At 45.5% G+C, this 19,854-nt stretch overlaps 4 protein-coding genes across 4 annotated transcripts; all 4 read left to right on the forward strand.

Annotated features, from left to right (window-relative positions):
- Window positions 1–358: 358 nt before the first annotated feature.
- On the forward strand, window positions 359–1,285 carry LOC118507351. The gene is made up of 2 exons (XM_036045758.1): window positions 359–685; window positions 892–1,285. Exons 1-2 carry the CDS (start codon window positions 520–522, stop codon window positions 1,176–1,178), a joined length of 453 nt encoding a protein of 150 aa, XP_035901651.1. The 5' UTR covers window positions 359–519; the 3' UTR covers window positions 1,179–1,285.
- Window positions 1,286–6,778: 5,493 nt separating this feature from the next.
- On the forward strand, window positions 6,779–14,453 carry LOC118507356. Its single transcript, XM_036045764.1, has 3 exons — window positions 6,779–7,018; window positions 7,129–7,223; window positions 14,248–14,453. Exons 1-3 carry the CDS (start codon window positions 6,890–6,892, stop codon window positions 14,330–14,332), a joined length of 309 nt encoding a protein of 102 aa, XP_035901657.1. The 5' UTR covers window positions 6,779–6,889; the 3' UTR covers window positions 14,333–14,453.
- Window positions 7,230–9,094, forward strand: LOC118507352. The gene is made up of 2 exons (XM_036045759.1): window positions 7,230–8,328; window positions 8,535–9,094. The coding sequence occupies exons 1-2, from the start codon at window positions 8,163–8,165 to the stop codon at window positions 8,819–8,821; spliced, it is 453 nt and encodes a 150-aa protein (XP_035901652.1). The 5' UTR covers window positions 7,230–8,162; the 3' UTR covers window positions 8,822–9,094.
- A 2,678-nt stretch (window positions 14,454–17,131) lies between the features above and the next one.
- LOC118507354 lies at window positions 17,132–18,184 on the forward strand. The gene is made up of 2 exons (XM_036045762.1): window positions 17,132–17,436; window positions 17,643–18,184. Exons 1-2 carry the CDS (start codon window positions 17,271–17,273, stop codon window positions 17,924–17,926), a joined length of 450 nt encoding a protein of 149 aa, XP_035901655.1. The 5' UTR covers window positions 17,132–17,270; the 3' UTR covers window positions 17,927–18,184.
- Window positions 18,185–19,854: the final 1,670 nt, after the last annotated feature.

Raw genomic sequence — 19,854 nt, forward strand, 5'->3', positions numbered from 1 at the left:
CTCTGCATTAATAATCGTGCGTAACCTAAACGGCATAGCATTCCAGGCGTTGCATGCCCGTCGTATAATGAAGCGTTCTCAGCGAAACTTACCTATTTACTTACACGCCTTAAGCTACCCACCAACGATTGCATTTCACAATAATAAATAAGCATTATATCGATGGACAGGTACTCCAACTCCATCCTTCATACTCAACACACATACAAAACCATTTTCGATAAAAAAGGGTTTTTATCTGTTGATTGTGTAAAAGCATCGATCATTTTTGTATGCTCTTTACATTGAATGGTAAACAAATGTAGATGACATTGGATGGGTTTCACTTGGCAGTACAACAATTCCCCTCCGATTGTGACTGTAGGTCGAAACGAACTGCACGACAAACCAACCAACCAGTACGCTGTCATTCGCCTTCCCTGTAACATTGCGTTCGCTGTTGCTTGTACATATCTCTTGCCCGATGTGAGTCATCGTTACACATTTGCGTTTTATAAGTTGTCGGTTGATCGGTGCAAAATGGAAAGTGTAAAATCTTTGACAATACTCGTGCAATATGGCCAACAGACGAAGAGCTTTCAAGTGAATAAAAGGTCAATGATTAGAGATTATGAACAGCTGCAGTGGTTTCTCGGCCGGAATTGCTCCTTCACTGAGCCGGTGAAATATGCTGTATACTGGAAAGGTGAGAAGAGTTGATAATTGTTGAGCAGAGCTTTTCCATTTCGTACCTTGGTGGCTCACGGCTACTAATCAAGCTAGTGCACATAAGAATGTTTGATGATTGAGGCCAGTCCTTGCCAACTGGACGCATTCCTAATCGAGCTACCAGCAGGATTAAACGCTTTATTTATTAATGTTGTGTTTCCCACCCCTTTCTCTTATCATCAGACAAAAACCACTTCCCAATTGAGATTACTACCGAGTGTGGATATCAAACCTTTCTGCGTGAACATGAAAATTCCGATGCGATGCTTGGCGTGAAGGTGGAACCCATACAGCCGAACCAAGTAACAAGTGAAGGTTCAACTGGAATGTGGGGAAAACTTTATGGCCGTTTCTTCAAGTCAAATAAAAATGATCAGTCACCAAAAGCGATACGAAACGATGATGGCAGCGATATGGCGGAAAGAGGATTGGAAGCTCGCAAACCGGAAAGACCGGCCATACCATTTTAGGCAGCTTCAGGGGAAGAAGAACGATTGACGATCGAAAACATAAAAGCGAGTGAAAATAAATTCTGAACAAAAAAAAAACGAAGTTTACTAAGATAAGGTCAACAATATGGCGACAGGTATTTTGTCCTTTTGTTCTTGTGGCCGTAAATCGAAAATTGAGATAAAGTCGATCACGATCCAGATCGCAGAGCTTAAGTAGTGACAATAAAGATTCTGCTGGGTGTCCGGAATAACTATAAATAAATAAACTAACCACCTTACTCCGGAAACTTACTTATCAGGCGCTACAACCGCTTTGCGGTCTTGGCCTGCTGCAACAATCCTCGATACCGCTAGCTCGAGCTCTGTTAATGGGGTAGGATCCGAGACTCCTTTCGGGATTACACAGTCTCTCCTACCCAACTCCTATTCCGTTACGTCCTCGTCGTACAGAGTGGTAACTTTCCCCACCACCTATCCAAGCTTGGGTACACGGGCCTGTCCCTACCCCTTGGGCGGATGGTGCAGAAAGGCTAAACAGGAAGGGGGTGGGCAGACCAGGCAACTGGTCTGCCTGTACGTCGGGGAGGTAACCAGACGTTAAACCGAACTGCCACGAGGCCCTCCAGAGGTACCTGGGGGCTTGAGCGCAGGGCCAGTCACCCTGCCTCAAGTAGCATAGCGACTACGGAAAGCAGAAACAATTATGCGAAACTAACCACCACCAGCTTTCATTTTCTTACCTACTTATCAGGCGCCACAACCTGCTTCACAGTATCGGTTGGACTCGATGTTGAGCCGGTCGGTGCTCAATGATGAGATCACCGTACAGTTTGCAATGCTCGTCACTGTTATTGCGCCTTCGTTGCTCACAAATACGAGCTCTCATGACGCCTAGTCTTGTGAACCCATGTATATTTTCCCTCTTCCTACATTGTTAATCGTTGTCGTTTATTTATTTTTAATTTTTTTGTAGTGATAACATTTTGTTTCCGTTTCCCTGTATCGGAGTTTTTCCTACATCGGAAATTTGCACTGATAACAACCACATTGAAGTAAGCGCCTCTGCCGAACAGGAATATATCGGCGACGGTGACGTCGGTCGAAGCTAGAACTGTATTTGTAGTTGTCTAATCGCAGTAGTCGCCGCTACGTGAATGCGCGTATGTACGTACAAACGCTTCTGGGACATGGATTCAGTTCAATTTAGTCTGTATTTGTTTCCAAGTCCTAGGATTTAAAAAATTCCCTACAATCCAATCTTAACAGCTTATCTTCTACAATGTAGAGGGAAAAATTGGTAACGGGCGCAGAATATGAGCATTGTGGCCAGGAACTGCGCACGGCACGTTGGTGCGGTCTAGGGGAGGTCGGAGGAACGGAGTGGAACGGGAGGGACATGAACCTAGGCAGCACATGAACCTATTGCAGACATGAGCAGGGTTTTTAACAAGAATTTTCACAATTTTGACTATCACTTCAGAATTGCCAACTTCAAACGCCGAATTGGATCGTGTGTAACACGGATTTAAGGTGTATGGGTATGCTCTTTTGGATTTTTAAATCAGTAGGACAATACTTAAATAAATAAATACATTCGGCGAATAAAGGAGGCAAGGGACGTTGTATGTATAGGAATAGGGCATGGGAAGGTGATCGTCTTGTATCGAGACTTCCCATGCCGCCTTACCTGTCATCGAGCAGGACAAGGAGGTAGTAAGTGACCTGGGCCCAAGCGCGTATTTGTAGGATGGGCAGAAAGAATTATGACCACTGAGATCTCGCTTACTACTGAAGACACACGCAGTAAGAAGCATCATCATCTTTTCGGACGCAAAACTGTTCACTCTAGAGACACCCTTGCATAAGCAGAACGATCGTGTTTTTGGAGCATCTATTCGGGATGTACCAGCCGGGCGGTACAAGACCCGTCGGGCGGTATTCAATTGCGCGAACGGCAATGATTTGGGCAGGTATCGCGATCAAAGGGAGAGGTTGCCATTATTATTTATCGACAAGAAATATTATTTAGAACATGTTGCCCAAAGCCACTTTGAAACCGTACCGTTTGTTTCCAAAAGGATTCAGCTCCACCCCATAACGTTACGATCGTTCCGGAGTGGTGCAAGCAGCATTGGCCATGTTTCATCAGCGCATCGGTCTGGTCTGCTGCGTCTCCAGAGTCTTGCAAGAGACGGTCGTTAAGGATACGGGACAAAATGCCGCATGAAGTGGTGCGTGTGACCTGCCGACGACTTTCCAAAAGTATCTACGGAACATTATCAAACAGTGCAAACTTAGCTCCAAATTTGCTATTAGAGTTGACACCTTAGCTATCAAACAGTTGACGAGAGTTTTCGGTCAAACTACACGTTTCAGAGCGGTTCGTGTCAGCCTTTCGGTACCGGAACATACTGTCGTTTCTATTTATTTATGTAATCTAATCTTTTTCTAAAAACATTTTCTATGTTTTATACTCCAAAATTACGGGTTTAGCGTTACGAGGTACAAACAAACATTTCCTTCTCGCAACGTGTGTTATCGCGAGCTTACTCGCTTGTACAACGGTGTGCAGGTATTTGTGGTTTGGTTTTTGAAATGATAAATATGATGTTTATTGGTGGTTATATACCGCTGTGTCTGCAGTTAGTTTCAGCTTATTCTTTGCAAATTTTTATAAGGAAGCAGCAATTTATGTTGCCTTATCGCCTCGATGCCACTGCCCGTCTTCGAACGCTTACTACACATTGCCATACAATGATAAACAATCACATTTTCGGGAAATGGAAGTATAACAAAAGGACAAACGGATGAGACGATAGGGTGAGGGATTAGAGGATTAAACCGTTGTGGAACGCGCAAAGTGGTAGATAAGTCGCAACGCACTTTACGTCTCTGCAATCGCGGATTCCGGTTAACGAAATCCGGTCCGATATCTTCCAACCGCGTCCAACAAGAAAAGTCTTTGGCGTTTTCAAAAGCGACACAGAACCATAGAAGAAGGTGAACGTAGTCGAACGAGCCGAGCCCACCAAAGCAACGCCGCAGGGATTCTTGGGGAGTCATTGAGAAGAGGAATCTCCCTACCGGCGAGACAGGAAACGGTGCTATTGGGGGACGAGGGAATTATTGGGCTGGGAAATAGGTCGATCGCAAAATGTGCCCTCTCTAACATCCGTTTTGGCCAGTGCGTTAGCCGAGAATGAAAGGGGACCAAATTAGCGATATTCGATTAACGATAGTGCGACCGAGGATCAGATCCCATCCTGACCGTCACCCCGTCGTGAGGACTGACGCTCCGACTTACTTGGTAATACCTCAAAGAGGTCGCTAAGCCTGGCAAAAACAATTGGCTCTACTAGCTCTGCAATGTAAACGCAATACGGTTGCCTCAATGGGCAGAAAGCTTTCGTGGACTCACTCGTGCACACCGAAGTCTGTGCCCGACTCAGAGGCTGATTCATCGGTGCCCATAGCCTGATAGTCTCTATTTCCGTACATGATTAATAAAATGGCCGGAAGAACCCTCGGCCGAAGATCATTAGGGTCATTATGATCTTGGTTACTTCATACCAAGAAGAATCTTTTGCTTGAATGAAAATTGTACCTCTATTAAGCTTTGTTTTTAATGAAAAGTCTGCAAAGATCTGCGCACACAGTACTTTGCACACTGCCGAGGTGATAACGGCGCCGGTCTTCGCACGACTGGACCGGAATTTAAATCCCATCCGGACTGCCTCCCCGTACGTAGGGTGGACTACTTTACTAAGGGTAAAAGCAAGTCACATAAAGCCAGAAATGGCAGGCCGAGACCTCACGAGGTTGTAGTGCCAAGGCAGAGAAGAGTTCTGAATAACACAAACGCACTTACGCACACCTAACCACTCGCATATCTCAACCAAATTCCCGCCAAATGCGATTGGACGGCACGGCGTATGTCGATGAAAATAGCACAACCCGAAAGCAAAAGTAGAATGTCGCTGTGACTGTATCATTTTTCCAATAAAATTCTTCCCCACCGTGATCAGTCAGATTCCAGTAAAGATTGCTCTTTTTTTTTACTCAGAATCGTTATGTTCGATAATGGACAAGGTAAGATGGTCCATCGTGATAACCGCCGTGAACTCGGTTTTGTAGCAAATTCGCCGAATTGATACCGAAGCGGTGTCTTTCGCGTGTCAACAAAACTCGTGTGGACATTCGTGACTAGCAGACTTCGAACAGCAGGACCATCAACTACAGCAACTACCCTCTACTTACGTAGCATTGGTTATAATAATTGATTACATTGGCAAAAGAAAGTATAGGCAAGTTCGTGATGCATGTAGTGACCAATCTTTCAACACAAAAAAAGGAATATATTTTGAAAGTCCCAAAAACTTTCTTCGGCGGTTCGGTGGCCGAGACGATAACGGCGCCGGTCTTCACACGGCAGAACCGTGTGACGGGTTCAAATCCCATCCAGACCGCCTCCCCGTACGTAGGGCTGACTACTTTGCTAAAGGTAAAATTAAGTCACAGAAAGCCAGCAATGGCAGGCCGAGACCTCACGAGGTTGTAGTGCCAAGGAAGAAAGAGGAAGAAGAAAATTTTTCTTCTCATTCGAGTTCATCATAGGCGTCAGTTGTTTAACATCGCTCTCGAAGGTGTCATGCGAAACACGGGCTTCTACATCAGGGGCACGATTTTCACCCGGTCTCTCCAATTCCTTGGCTTCGCGGATGACATTGACATCATCGGACGGAGTTCTGCGGCGGTGTGTGAGTCGTACACCGGACTGAAACGCGAGGCCGACAGGATTGGATTGAGAATCAATGCGACGAAGACAAAGTACCTGTTCGCCGGAGGCTCTGACCGTGACTCTTGAGGTAGTTGAGGAGTGCAGCTACCTTGGCACGATCGTAATTTAGTAAGCAGCGAAATCCGATGGCGCATCGTGCCTACTACGGGCTCCCCAAACTTCGGAGATCCCTGAAGACTCCTACAACGCACGAAATGTGCCATATATCGCACACTGTGGCGACACCAATGCACTCGCCATTTTCAACGACCCCTTCGGCACGAGGCGTAAAGGAGTGCAGCGAGCTCGTTGGCTGTACCAAGTGGAGTCAGACCTGAGGGAGATCGGATGCAGCCGGGGGTGGAGGAGTGCAGCTATGGACCGAGTCTCCTGGAAACGGATTGGACACCAGGCCTTGTCTCTTAGTCGTGCTCCGTAGGAGCAGGCCAAGAACGAAGAATGAAGAAGACATATCCGTCAGTATGGTACAAGTCAGTATGATAAAGAAATTACCTAGCAGAAACTCACGACTACCAGTAAGGACCACAGCACTGAGCTCTGCACTGCTCTAAGCTAGCGAAATATCGGACAACCAAGCGAAGTCAGTATGTGTGACGACAAACGCTGTTTTAACCGATTCGGTTTGCTTGGGCATTATTCCCCTAGCATTACCTTATCACAATCTCACAAACACACAACAACACGGCAGTACAACAATTCCCCTCCGATTGTGACTGTAGGTTGAAACAAACTGCCCGACAAATCAACCAACCAGTACGCTGTCATTCGCCTTCCCTGTAACGTTGCGTTCGCTGTTGCTCGCTGCCTGTGAAAGATGGCATCATCGGTTGACGTTGCAGAACATCCAATATATTCTAAATGGCCTAAAACGTTGATAGTAAACGTAAGATATGGTGCCAACGCATATAACTTGAAAGTGGATGCAAAAGCAATGATTAGAGATTACGAGGAGCTGCAGTGGTTTATCATAAAAAATCGCTCCTATGATCATGAGGTGCGATATTTGGTATATTACGATGGTGAGTGGTGGTTGTGTATCGATATGTTTGCTAGCATTCAGGTAAACCATCGCGGCACTGCTGAAGCTGAAAGAAGATATGGTTCCATCAAATCCATTTGCTAATTTGATTTGTTTGGTTTTGTTTTATGCTCCTTTTGTTTTATCTCTAGACGAAAACGGAACGAGGATTCAAATTACTACGGAACGTGGATATCGAACCTTTATGCGAGAGTATGCAAATAAACACGCGCGCATCATTGTGCTGGTGGAACGTGTGCAAAGATTCAAACAAGTTTCTACTTCCGGATGGTCCCTCTGTACGCTTTTATAGTTGTAATCACCTTTTTACCACCATTGGACACCTATTGGACTTACCATTGGACACCTTGAGCAAACTATCAAAAATGTCCGATGTGCGTACATATGTACCTCGAAGCGACGTAACGACATTCAGAAACCGCCTGCCGAACGGACGAGATCGTTGTTTGTGTCGGACTTCTGTCATCAATTGCCTTCTATTTGGTCTTACTGTCAACATTATTATTTTTATTTTTCTTGATTTTAATAATAATTTTCGTTTGGCAAGTTTGTCCGCCTTGCGATCACACACGCCATCAGTCGCCATGCTTTCAAACGCTTGCGAAGCGTTTTGCCCCAACAACAACCTACTACTTTTTCCAATTTATATTTTATTTGACGTTTGTGAATTTATCCATCATTTTATTCCCGTTCGCATATCCATCCTGGTGTTTATAGAGCAAAAATAATAAAAATTACAGCCCCACCTAACTGTTAGTCAGTTATGATAACTTTCTTAGTCTTTCATACTTTCCAAAATGTTGCCAGTTTGTTTGTATTTATGCCTCCTCAATCTCTACTATGTTAGAGAAAGATCGGGCAGCCAAGCGAAGTCAGTATGTGTGACGACAAACACTGTTTTGACCGATTCGGTTTGCTGGGGAATTATTCCCTTATCATTCCCTTATCACAATCTCACAAACACACAACAACACGGCAGTACAACAATTCCCCTCCGATTGTGACTGTAGGTCGAAACGAACTGCACGACAAACCAACCAACCAGTACGCTGTCATTCGCCTTCCCTGTAACATTGCGTTCGCTGTTGCTTGTACATATCTCTTGCCCGATGTGAGTCATCGTTACACATTTGCGTTTTAAAAGTTGTCGGTTGATCGGTGCAAAATGGAAAGTGTAAAATCTTTGACAATACTCGTGCAATATGGCCAACAGACGAAGAGCTTTCAAGTGAATAAAAGGTCAATGATTAGAGATTATGAACAACTGCAGTGGTTTCTCGGCCGGAATTGCTCCTTCACTGAGCCGGTGAAATATGCTGTATACTGGAAAGGTGAGAAGAGTTGATAATTGTTGAGCAGAGCTTTTCCATTTCGTACCTTGGTGGCTCACGGCTACTAATCAAGCTAGTGCACATAAGAATGTTTGATGATTGAGGCCAGTCCTTGCCAACTGGACGCATTCCTAATCGAGCTACCAGCAGGATTAAACGCTTTATTTATTAATGTTGTGTTTCCCACCCCTTTCTCTTATCATCAGACAAAAACCACTTCCCAATTGAGATTACTACCGAGTGTGGATATCAAACCTTTCTGCGTGAACATGAAAATTCCGATGCGATGCTTGGCGTGAAGGTGGAACCCATACAGCCCAAACAAGTAACAAGTGAAGGTTCAACTGGAATGTGGGGAAAACTTTATGGCCGTTTCTTCAAGTCAAATAAAAATGATCAGTCACCAAAAGCGATACGAAACGATGATGGCAGCGATATGGCGGAAAGAGGATTGGAAGCTCGCAAACCGGAAAGACCGGCCATACCATTCTAGGCAGCTTCAGGGGAAGAAGAACGATTGACGATCGAAAACATAAAAGCGAGTGAAAATAAATTCTGAACAAAAAAAAAACGAAGTTTACTAAGATAAGATCAACAATATGGCGACAGGTATTTTGTCCTTTTGTTCTTGTGGCCGTAAATCGAAAATTGAGATAAAGTCGATCACGATCCAGATCGCAGAGCTTAAGTAGTGACGATAAAGATTCTGCTGGGTGTCCGGAATAACTATAAATAAATAAACTAACCACCTTACTCCGGAAACTTACTTATCAGACGCTACAACCGCTTTGCGGTCTTGGCCTGCTGCAACAATCCTCGATACCGCTAGCTCGAGCTCTGTTAATGGGGTAGGATCCGAGACTCCTTTCGGGATTACACAGTCTCTCCTACCCAACTCCTATTCCGTTACGTCCTCGTCGTACAGAGTGGTAACTTTCCCCACCACCTATCCAAGCTTGGGTACACGGGCCTGTCCCTACCCCTTGGGCGGATGGTGCAGAAAGGCTAAACAGGAAGGGGGTGGGCAGACCAGGCAACTGGTCTGCCTGTACGTCGGGGAGGTAACCAGACGTTAAACCGAACTGCCACGAGGCCCTCCAGAGGTACCTGGGGGCTTGAGCGCAGGGCCAGTCACCCTGCCTCAAGTAGCATAGCGACTACGGAAAGCAGAAACAATTATGCGAAACTAACCACCACCAGCTTTCATTTTCTTACCTACTTATCAGGCGCCACAACCTGCTTCACAGTATCGGTTGGACTCGATGTTGAGCCGGTCGGTGCTCAATGATGAGATCACCGTACAGTTTGCAATGCTCGTCACTGTTATTGCGCCTTCGTTGCTCACAAATACGAGCTCTCATGACGCCTAGTCTTGTGAACCCATGTATATTTTCCCTCTTCCTACATTGTTAATCGTTGTCGTTTATTTATTTTTAATTTTTTTGTAGTGATAACATTTTGTTTCCGTTTCCCTGTATCGGAGTTTTTCCTACATCGGAAATTTGCACTGATAACAACCACATTGAAGTAACGCCTCTGCCGATCAGGAATATATCGGCGACGGTGACGTCGGTCGAAGCTAGAACTGTATTTGTAGTTGTCTAATCGCAGTAGTCGCCGCTACGTGAATGCGCGTATGTACGTACAAACGCTTCTGGGACATGGATTCAGTTCAATTTAGTCTGTATTTGTTTCCAAGTCCTAGGATTTAAAAAATTCCCTACAATCCAATCTTAACAGCTTATCTTCTACAATGTAGAGGGAAAAATTGGTAACGGGCGCAGAATATGAGCATTGTGGCCAGGAACTGCGCACGGCACGTTGGTGCGGTCTAGGGGAGGTCGGAGGAACGGAGTGGAACGGGAGGGACATGAACCTAGGCAGCACATGAACCTATTGCAGACATGAGCAGGGTTTTTAACAAGAATTTTCACAATTTTGACTATCACTTCAGAATTGCCAACTTCAAACGCCGAATTGGATCGCGTGTAACACGGATTTAAGGTGTATGGGTATGCTCTTTTGGATTTTTAAAACAGTAGGACAATACTTAAATAAATAAATACATTCGGCGAATAAAGGAGGCAAGGGACGTTGTATGTATAGGAATAGGGCATGGGAAGGTGATCGTCTTGTATCGAGACTTCCCATGCCGCCTTACCTGTCATCGAGCAGGACAAGGAGGTAGTAAGTGACCTGGGCCCAAGCGCGTATTTGTAGGATGGGCAGAAAGAATTATGACCACTGAGATCTCGCTTACTACTGAAGACACACGCAGTAAGAAGCATCATCATCTTTTCGGACGCAAAACTGTTCACTCTAGAGACACCCTTGCATAAGCAGAACGATCGTGTTTTTGGAGCATCTATTCGGGATGTACCAGCCGGGCGGTACAAGACCCGTCGGGCGGTATTCAATTGCGCGAACGGCAATGATTTGGGCAGGTATCGCGATCAAAGGGAGAGGTTGCCATTATTATTTATCGACAAGAAATATTATTTAGAACATGTTGCCCAAAGCCACTTTGAAACCGTACCGTTTGTTTCCAAAAGGATTCAGCTCCACCCCATAACGTTACGATCGTTCCGGAGTGGTGCAAGCAGCATTGGCCATGTTTCATCAGCGCATCGGTCTGGTCTGCTGCGTCTCCAGAGTCTTGCAAGAGACGGTCGTTAAGGATACGGGACAAAATGCCGCATGAAGTGGTGCGTGTGACCTGCCGACGACTTTCCAAAAGTATCTACGGAACATTATCAAACAGTGCAAACTTAGCTCCAAATTTGCTATTAGAGTTGACACCTTAGCTATCAAACAGTTGACGAGAGTTTTCGGTCAAACTACACGTTTCAGAGCGGTTTGTGTCAGCCTTTCGGTACCGGAACATACTGTCGTTTCTATTTATTTATGTAATCTAATCTTTTTCTAAAAACATTTTCTATGTTTTATACTCCAAAATTACGGGTTTAGCGTTACGAGGTACAAACAAACATTTCCTTCTCGCAACGTGTGTTATCGCGAGCTTACTCGCTTGTACAACGGTGTGCAGGTATTTGTGGTTTGGTTTTTGAAATGATAAATATGATGTTTATTGGTGGTTATATACCGCTGTGTCTGCAGTTAGTTTCAGCTTATTCTTTGCAAATTTTTATAAGGAAGCAGCAATTTATGTTGCCTTATCGCCTCGATGCCACTGCCCGTCTTCGAACGCTTACTACACATTGCCATACAATGATAAACAATCACATTTTCGGGAAATGGAAGTATAACAAAAGGACAAACGGATGAGACGATAGGGTGAGGGATTAGAGGATTAAACCGTTGTGGAACGCGCAAAGTGGTAGATAAGTCGCAACGCACTTTACGTCTCTGCAATCGCGGATTCCGGTTAACGAAATCCGGTCCGATATCTTCCAACCGCGTCCAACAAGAAAAGTCTTTGGCGTTTTCAAAAGCGACACAGAACCATAGAAGAAGGTGAACGTAGTCGAACGAGCCGAGCCCACCAAAGCAACGCCGCAGGGATTCTTGGGGAGTCATTGAGAAGAGGAATCTCCCTACCGGCGAGACAGGAAACGGTGCTATTGGGGGACGAGGGAATTATTGGGCTGGGAAATAGGTCGATCGCAAAATGTGCCCTCTCTAACATCCGTTTTGGCCAGTGCGTTAGCCGAGAATGACAGGGTACAAAATTAGCGATATTCGATTAACGATAGTGCGACCGAGGATCAGATCCCATCCTGACCGTCACCCCGTCGTGAGGACTGACGCTCCGACTTACTTGGTAATACCTCAAAGAGGTCGCTAAGCCTGGCAAAAACAATTGGCTCTACTAGCTCTGCAATGTAAACGCAATATGGTTGCCTCAATGGGCAGAAAGCTTTCGTGGACTCACTCGTGCACACCGAAGTCTGTGCCCGACTCAGAGGCTGATTCATCGGTGCCCATAGCCTGATAGCCTCTATTTCCGTACATGATTAATAAAATGGCCGAAAGAACCCTCGGCCGAAGATCATTAGGGTCATTATGATCTTGGTTACTTCATACCAAGAAGAATCTTTTGCTTGAATGAAAATTGTACCTCTATTAAGCTTTGTTTTTAATGAAAAGTCTGCAAAGATCTGCGCACACAGTACTTTGCACACTGCCGAGGTGATAACGGCGCCGGTCTTCGCACGACTGGACCGGAATTTAAATCCCATCCGGACTGCCTCCCCGTACGTAGGGTGGACTACTTTACTAAGGGTAAAAGCAAGTCACATAAAGCCAGAAATGGCAGGCCGAGACCTCACGAGGTTGTAGTGCCAAGGAAGAAAGAGGAAGAAGAAAATTTTTCTTCTCATTCGAGTTCATCATAGGCGTCAGTTGTTTAACATCGCTCTCGAAGGTGTCATGCGAAACACGGGCTTCTACATCAGGGGCACGATTTTCACCCGGTCTCTCCAATTCCTTGGCTTCGCGGATGACATTGACATCATCGGACGGAGTTCTGCGGCGGTGTGTGAGTCGTACACCGGACTGAAACGCGAGGCCGACAGGATTGGATTGAGAATCAATGCGACGAAGACAAAGTACCTGTTCGCTGGAGGCTCTGACCGTGACTCTTGAGGTAGTGGAGGAGTGCAGCTACCTTGGCACGATCGTAATTTAGTAAGCAGCGAAATCCGATGGCGCATCGTGCCTACTACGGGCTCCCCAAACTTCGGAGATCCCTGAAGACTCCTACAACGCACGAAATGTGCCATATATCGCACACTGTGGCGACACCAATGCACTCGCCATTTTCAACGACCCCTTCGGCACGAGGCGTAAAGGAGTGCAGCGAGCTCGTTGGCTGTACCAAGTGGAGTCAGACCTGAGGGAGATCGGATGCAGCCGGGGGTGGAGGAGTGCAGCTATGGGCCGAGTCTCCTGGAAACGGATTGGACACCAGTCCTTGTCTCTTAATCGTGAAGCTGATCGAAGAATGAAGAAGACATATCCGTCAGTATGGTACAAGCAAAAGGCTTGATAAAGAAATTACCTAGCAGAAACTCACGACTACCAGTAAGGACCACAGCACTGAGCTCTGCACTGCTCTAAGCTAGCGAAATATCGGACAACCAAGCGAAGTCAGTATGTGTGACGACAAACACCGTTTTGACCGATTCGGTTTGCTTGGGCATTATTCCCCTAGCATTGCCTTATCACAATCTCACAAACACACAACAACACGGCAGTACAACAATTCCCCTCCGATTGTGACTGTAGGTCGAAACGAACTGCCCGACAAATCAACCAACCAGTACGCTGTCATTCGCCTTCCCTGTAACGTTGCGTTCGCTGTTGCTCGCTGCCTGTGAAAGATGGCATCATCGACTGACGTTCAAATGCCACAAACAAATCCCAAATGGGTTAAATCGTTGACAATAAGCATAAAATATGACTCTATAGAGTCTAGCTTGAAAGTGGACGAAAGGTCAATGATTAGAGATTACGAGGAGCTCCGGTGGTTTATCATAAAAAATCGCTCCTATGATCATGTGGTGCAATATTCGGTGTATTACGATGGTGAGTGGTAGTCATACGTTTGCTAATGTTTAGTTTCTGTGCGGTATGGGTGGTCGTGGCGAGGGTGGCACCGGTCTTCACAGGAGCAGGACCGAGGTTCAACTTCCCTTCAGAGACGGCCTCCGCCCCCGAGTGGATCGAGGATATAGTGGCAAGGAAGAAGAAAACGGTTTAGTTACTTCCTCCCGATACTAAGGAATATAGCTTAAGTTTCATCAGTTATTTGCTAATTTTATGTGTTTGGTTTTGTTTTTTGCTCCTTTTGTTTTATCTGTAGACGAAACTGGAATGAGGATTCAAATTACTACGGAACGTGGATATCGAACCTTTATGCGAGAGCATGCAAATAAACACGCGCGCATCGTTGTGCTGGTGGAACGTGTACGAAGAAACGAACCTCATACAGAGAGCGTGGGAGGAATCATCCAGACAGTTTTTGGCGCTTTTTACCCAATAATAAGGGCGATCACAGGTTAAGGTGGAATCTGATTTTCAATGTTCGCTTGTTCGCTAGGCACGACACAAATTTGTGACATTTTTTTTGGTCAGAATAAATTTGCTAAAACTTTAAAAAATAACAGCATAAATTGATAAATTTATTGCGTTAAATTGCTGTCGGGGTGATATAAACTGTTCTAGTGCCTCGATTGTTTGAGCTTACCTTGTCAAAGATGCTTGAAAAATAAGCAAAACTAATGATTTTCATTTGTCGAACAAAAAACCGTTTGGGATTTTGTTTACCCAATTTCTTATTTTATTTTTACTGTTTCACTAATTTTGTATGACTTTTAAAGCCCGAACCATAGCAAAGAGCAGAGCCTTGTACCCCTTCCATAAATTCTGAATGGTTCTAAGGACATGCAAAAGAAGCCAGCATCAACACCACCAACAAAAGAAAAGCGAAATACGAAGTGCTGAAAATATGTTTTTGAGCCGCCATGCTTAGTAATAAATAAAAGAATTTAAAAACAAACAAAAAACTAAGTTTATCCTTTCAGTATTAAAACTCAATATTTGTTGTATGGAACTAGGCACAAATCTGCATAATCGCTTTTCCGCATACATCGCCTGCGTTTATCCGCCACTTTGAATATGTGTCAGTGTATGCGATTTTTGGTTTTTGGTTACTTGTACAAGACACTGCTTATCTCGATCATAGACAACAGTTATTCAATATAATCGCACACCTTTTCGTACTAAAGCTGGAGCCCCCTTGCTGAGTCACAAACGGCTGGTCGCACACACTTTGGATGGGAGTTGACGAATGATATCGGATGACAGTTTGGTTGCACGATGTCAGATGTAGTGGTTCGATCCTCACACGGAAAGAACAGGGATTGAATCCCGTGTGGGTTCCCATTCGTATGCAGGATGACTCGCTGTAGAGCCTCAAGCCAAAGAAGAAGAAGAGTATGGACTTAAATCGTATTGCATTTGCAGCGTTGCTCAGGTCACAGCACAGGTTTTTCCATGTGTCAAGGAATATGCTATTAGAGGACACAAAGTTCGTCTCGAACAAGTAGTTCGATCGATTGAATCAGTCTTCACTACGAAATCGGAGTTGAACCCGTGTAAAGGTCCGGCCCTCCCGTACCCCTACTGTTTATCCTGTTGCAATCCAAAGCCATCTTAACAGTTATGAGTTATCAGCGTTTGACAGCGATCCTCCCAAGTGAGGATCGAGCCTTTTCGCACTCATACTGAGCTAAGCGTATGGACGTTGGATATTAGTTGAACGCAACTACTCGTGATCACTTAAACATTTTGGCAGGACCAGCACTCCAACTCCAACCAGAACTCCAACTCCAGAATCGTTATGTTCGATAATGGACAAGGTAAGATGGTCCATCGTGATAACCGCCGTGAACTCGGTTTTGTAGCAAATTCGCCGAATTGATACTGAAGCGGTGTCTTTCGCGTGTCAACAAAACTCGTGTGGACATTCGTGACTAGCAGACTTCGAACAGCAGGACCATCAACTACAGCAACTACCCTCTACTTACGTAGCATTGGTTATAATAATTGATTACATTGGCAAAAGAAAGTATAGGCAAGTTCGTGATGCATGTAGTGACCAATCTTTCAACACAAAAAAAGGAATATATTTTGAAAGTCCCAAAAACTTTCTTCGGCGGTTCGGTCACACCGTGTGACCGTGTGACCGTTGAACCGTGTGACGGGTTCAAATCCCATCCAGACCGCCTCCCCGTACGTAGGGCTGACTACTTTGCTAAGGGTAAAATTAAGTCACAGAAAGCCAGCAATGGCAGGCCGAGACCTCACGAGGTTGTAGTGCCAAGGAAGAAGAGGAAGAAGAAAATTTTTCTTCTCATTCGAGTTCATCATAGGCGTCAGTTGTTTAACATCGCTCTCGAAGGTGTCATGCGAAACGCGGCCTTCTACATCAGGGGCACGATTTTCACCCGGTCTCTCCAATTCCTTGGCTTCGCGGATGACATTGACATCATCGGACGGAGTTCTGCGGCGGTGTGTGAGTCGTACACCGGACTGAAACGCGAGGCCGACAGGATTGGATTGAGAATCAATGCGACGAAGACAAAGTACCTGTTCGCCGGAGGCTCTGACCGTGACTCTTGAGGTAGTGGAGGAGTGCAGCTACCTTGGCACGATCGTAATTTAGTAAGCAGCGAAATCCGATGGCGCATCGTGCCTACTACGGGCTCCCCAAACTTCGGAGATCCCTGAAGACTCCTACAACGCACGAAATGTGCCATATATCGCACACTGTGGCGACACCAATGCACTCGCCATTTTCAACGACCCCTTCGGCACGAGGCGTAAAGGAGTGCAGCGAGCTCGTTGGCTGTACCAAGTGGAGTCAGACCTGAGGGAGATCGGATGCAGCCGGGGGTGGAGGAGTGCAGCTATGGGCCGAGTCTCCTGGAAACGGATTGGACACCAGGCCTTGTCTCTTAATCGTGAAGCTGATCGAAGAATGAAGAAGACATATCCGTCAGTATGGTACAAGCAAAAGGCTTGATAAAGAAATTACCTAGCAGAAACTCACGACTACCAGTAAGGACCACAGCACTGAGCTCTGCACTGCTCTAAGCTAGCGAAATATCGGACAACCAAGCGAAGTCAGTATGTGTGACGACAAACACCGTTTTGACCGATTCGGTTTGCTTGGGCATTATTCCCCTAGCATTGCCTTATCACAATCTCACAAACACACAACAACGCGGCAGTACAACAATTCCCCTCCGATTGTGACTGTAGGTCGAAACGAACTGCACGACAAACCAACCAACCAGTACGCTGTCATTCGCCTTCGCTGTAACATTGCGTTTGCCGCTGTTTGTGCCGTTCTCTTGCCCGATGTGAGTCATCGTTACACATTTGCGTTTTAAAAGTTGTCGGTTGATCGGTGCCAAATGGAAAGTGTAAAATCTTTGACAATACTCGTGCAATATGGCCAACTGATGAAAACCTTGAAAGTGGATGGAAGATCAATGATTATAGATTATGAGCAGCTGCAGTGGTTCCTTGCCCGAAGTTGCTCCTTCACTGAGCCGGTGAAATATGCTGTATACTGGAAAGGTGAGAAGAGTTGATAATTATTGAGAAGAGCTTTTCCATTTCGTACCTTGGTGGCTCACGGCTACTAATGAAGCTAGTGCGCATAGGAATGTTTGATGATTGAGGCCAGTTCTTGCCAACTGGACGCATGCCTAATCGAGCTACCAGCAGGATTAAATGCTTTATTTATTAATGTTCTGTTTCCCACCTCTTTCTCTTATCATCAGACAAAAACCACATCCCAATTGAGATTACTACGGAGCGTGGATATCAAACCTTTCTGCGTGAACATGAAAATGCCGACGCGATGCTTTGCGTGAAGGTGGAACCCATACAGCCGAACCAAGTAACAAGTGAAGGTTCAACTGGAATGTGGGGAAAACTTTGTGGTTTCTTCAAGTCAAATAAAAATGATCAGTCACCAAAAGCGATACGAAACGATGATGGCAGCGATATGGCGGAAAGAGGATTGGAAGCTCGCAAACCGGAAAGACCGGCCATAACATTCTAGGCAGCTTCAGGGGAAGAAGAACGATTGACGAACGAAAACATAAAAGCGAGTGAAAATAAATTCTGAACAAAAAAAACGAAGTTTACTAAGATAAGGTCAACAATATGGCGACAGGTATTTTGTCCTTTTGTTCTTGTGGCCGTAAATCGAAAATTGAGATAAAGTCGATCACGATCCAGATCGCAGAGCTTAAGTAGTGACGATAAAGATTCTGCTGGGTGTCCGGAATAACTATAAATAAATAAACTAACCACCTTACTCCGGAAACTTACTTATCAGGCGCTACAACCGCTTTGCGGTCTTGGCCTGCTGCAACAATCCTCGATACCGCTAGCTCGAGCTCTGTTAATGGGGTAGGATCCGAGACTCCTTTCGGGATTACACAGTCTCTCCTACCCAACTCCTATTCCGTTACGTCCTCGTCGTACAGAGTGGTAACTTTCCCCACCACCTATCCAAGCTTGGGTACACGGGCCTGTCCCTACCCCTTGGGCGGATGGTGGAGAAAGGCTAAACAGGAAGGGGGTGGGCAGACCAGGCAACTGGTCTGCCTGTACGTCGGGGAGGTAACCAGACGTTAAACCGAACTGCCACGAGGCCCTCCAGAGGTACCTGGGGGCTTGAGCGCACGGCCAGTCACCCTGCCTCAAGTAGCATAGCGACTACGGAAAGCAGAAACAATTATGCGAAACTAACCACCACCAGCTTTCATTTTCTTACCTACTTATCAGGCGCCACAACCTGCTTCACAGTATCGGTTGGACTCGATGTTGAGCCGGTCGGTGCTCAATGATGAGATCACCGTACAGTTTGCAATGCTCGTCACTGTTATTGCGCCTTCGTTGCTCACAAATACGAGCTCTCATGACGCCTAGTCTTGTGAACCCATGTATATTTTCCCTCTTCCTACATTGTTAATCGTTGTCGTTTATTTATTTTTAATTTTTTTGTAGTGATAACATTTTGTTTCCGTTTCCCTGTATCGGAGTTTTTCCTACATCGGAAATTTGCACTGATAACAACCACATTGAAGTAAGCGCCTCTGCCGAACAGGAATATATCGGCGACGGTGACGTCGGTCGAAGCTAGAACTGTATTTGTAGTTGTCTAATCGCAGTAGTCGCCGCTACGTGAATGCGCGTATGTACGTACAAACGCTTCTGGGACATGGATTCAGTTCAATTTAGTCTGTATTTGTTTCCAAGTCCTAGGATTTAAAAAATTCCCTACAATCCAATCTTAACAGCTTATCTTCTACAATGTAGAGGGAAAAATTGGTAACGGGCGCAGAATATGAGCATTGTGGCCAGGAACTGCGCACGGCACGTTGGTGCGGTCTAGGGGAGGTCGGAGGAACGGAGTGGAACGGGAGGGACATGAACCTAGGCAGCACATGAACCTATTGCAGACATGAGCAGGGTTTTTAACAAGAATTTTCACAATTTTGACTATCACTTCAGAATTGCCAACTTCAAACGCCGAATTGGATCGCGTGTAACACGGATTTAAGGTGTATGGGTATGCTCTTTTGGATTTTTAAAACAGTAGGACAATACTTAAATAAATAAATACATTCGGCGAATAAAGGAGGCAAGGGACGTTGTATGTATAGGAATAGGGCATGGGAAGGTGATCGTCTTGTATCGAGACTTCCCATGCCGCCTTTCCTGTCATCGAGCAGGACAAGGAGGTAGTAAGTGACCTGGGCCCAAGCGCGTATTTGTAGGATGGGCAGAAAGAATTATGACCACTGAGATCTCGCTTACTACTGAAGACACACGCAGTAAGAAGCATCATCATCTTTTCGGACGCAAAACTGTTCACTCTAGAGACACCCTTGCATAAGCAGAACGATCGTGTTTTTGGAGCATCTATTCGGGATGTACCAGCCGGGCGGTACAAGACCCGTCGGGCGGTATTCAATTGCG

Source organism: Anopheles stephensi, chromosome 2 (genome assembly GCF_013141755.1).
Source record: "Anopheles stephensi strain Indian chromosome 2, UCI_ANSTEP_V1.0, whole genome shotgun sequence".
NCBI lineage: Eukaryota > Metazoa > Arthropoda > Insecta > Diptera > Culicidae > Anopheles > Anopheles stephensi.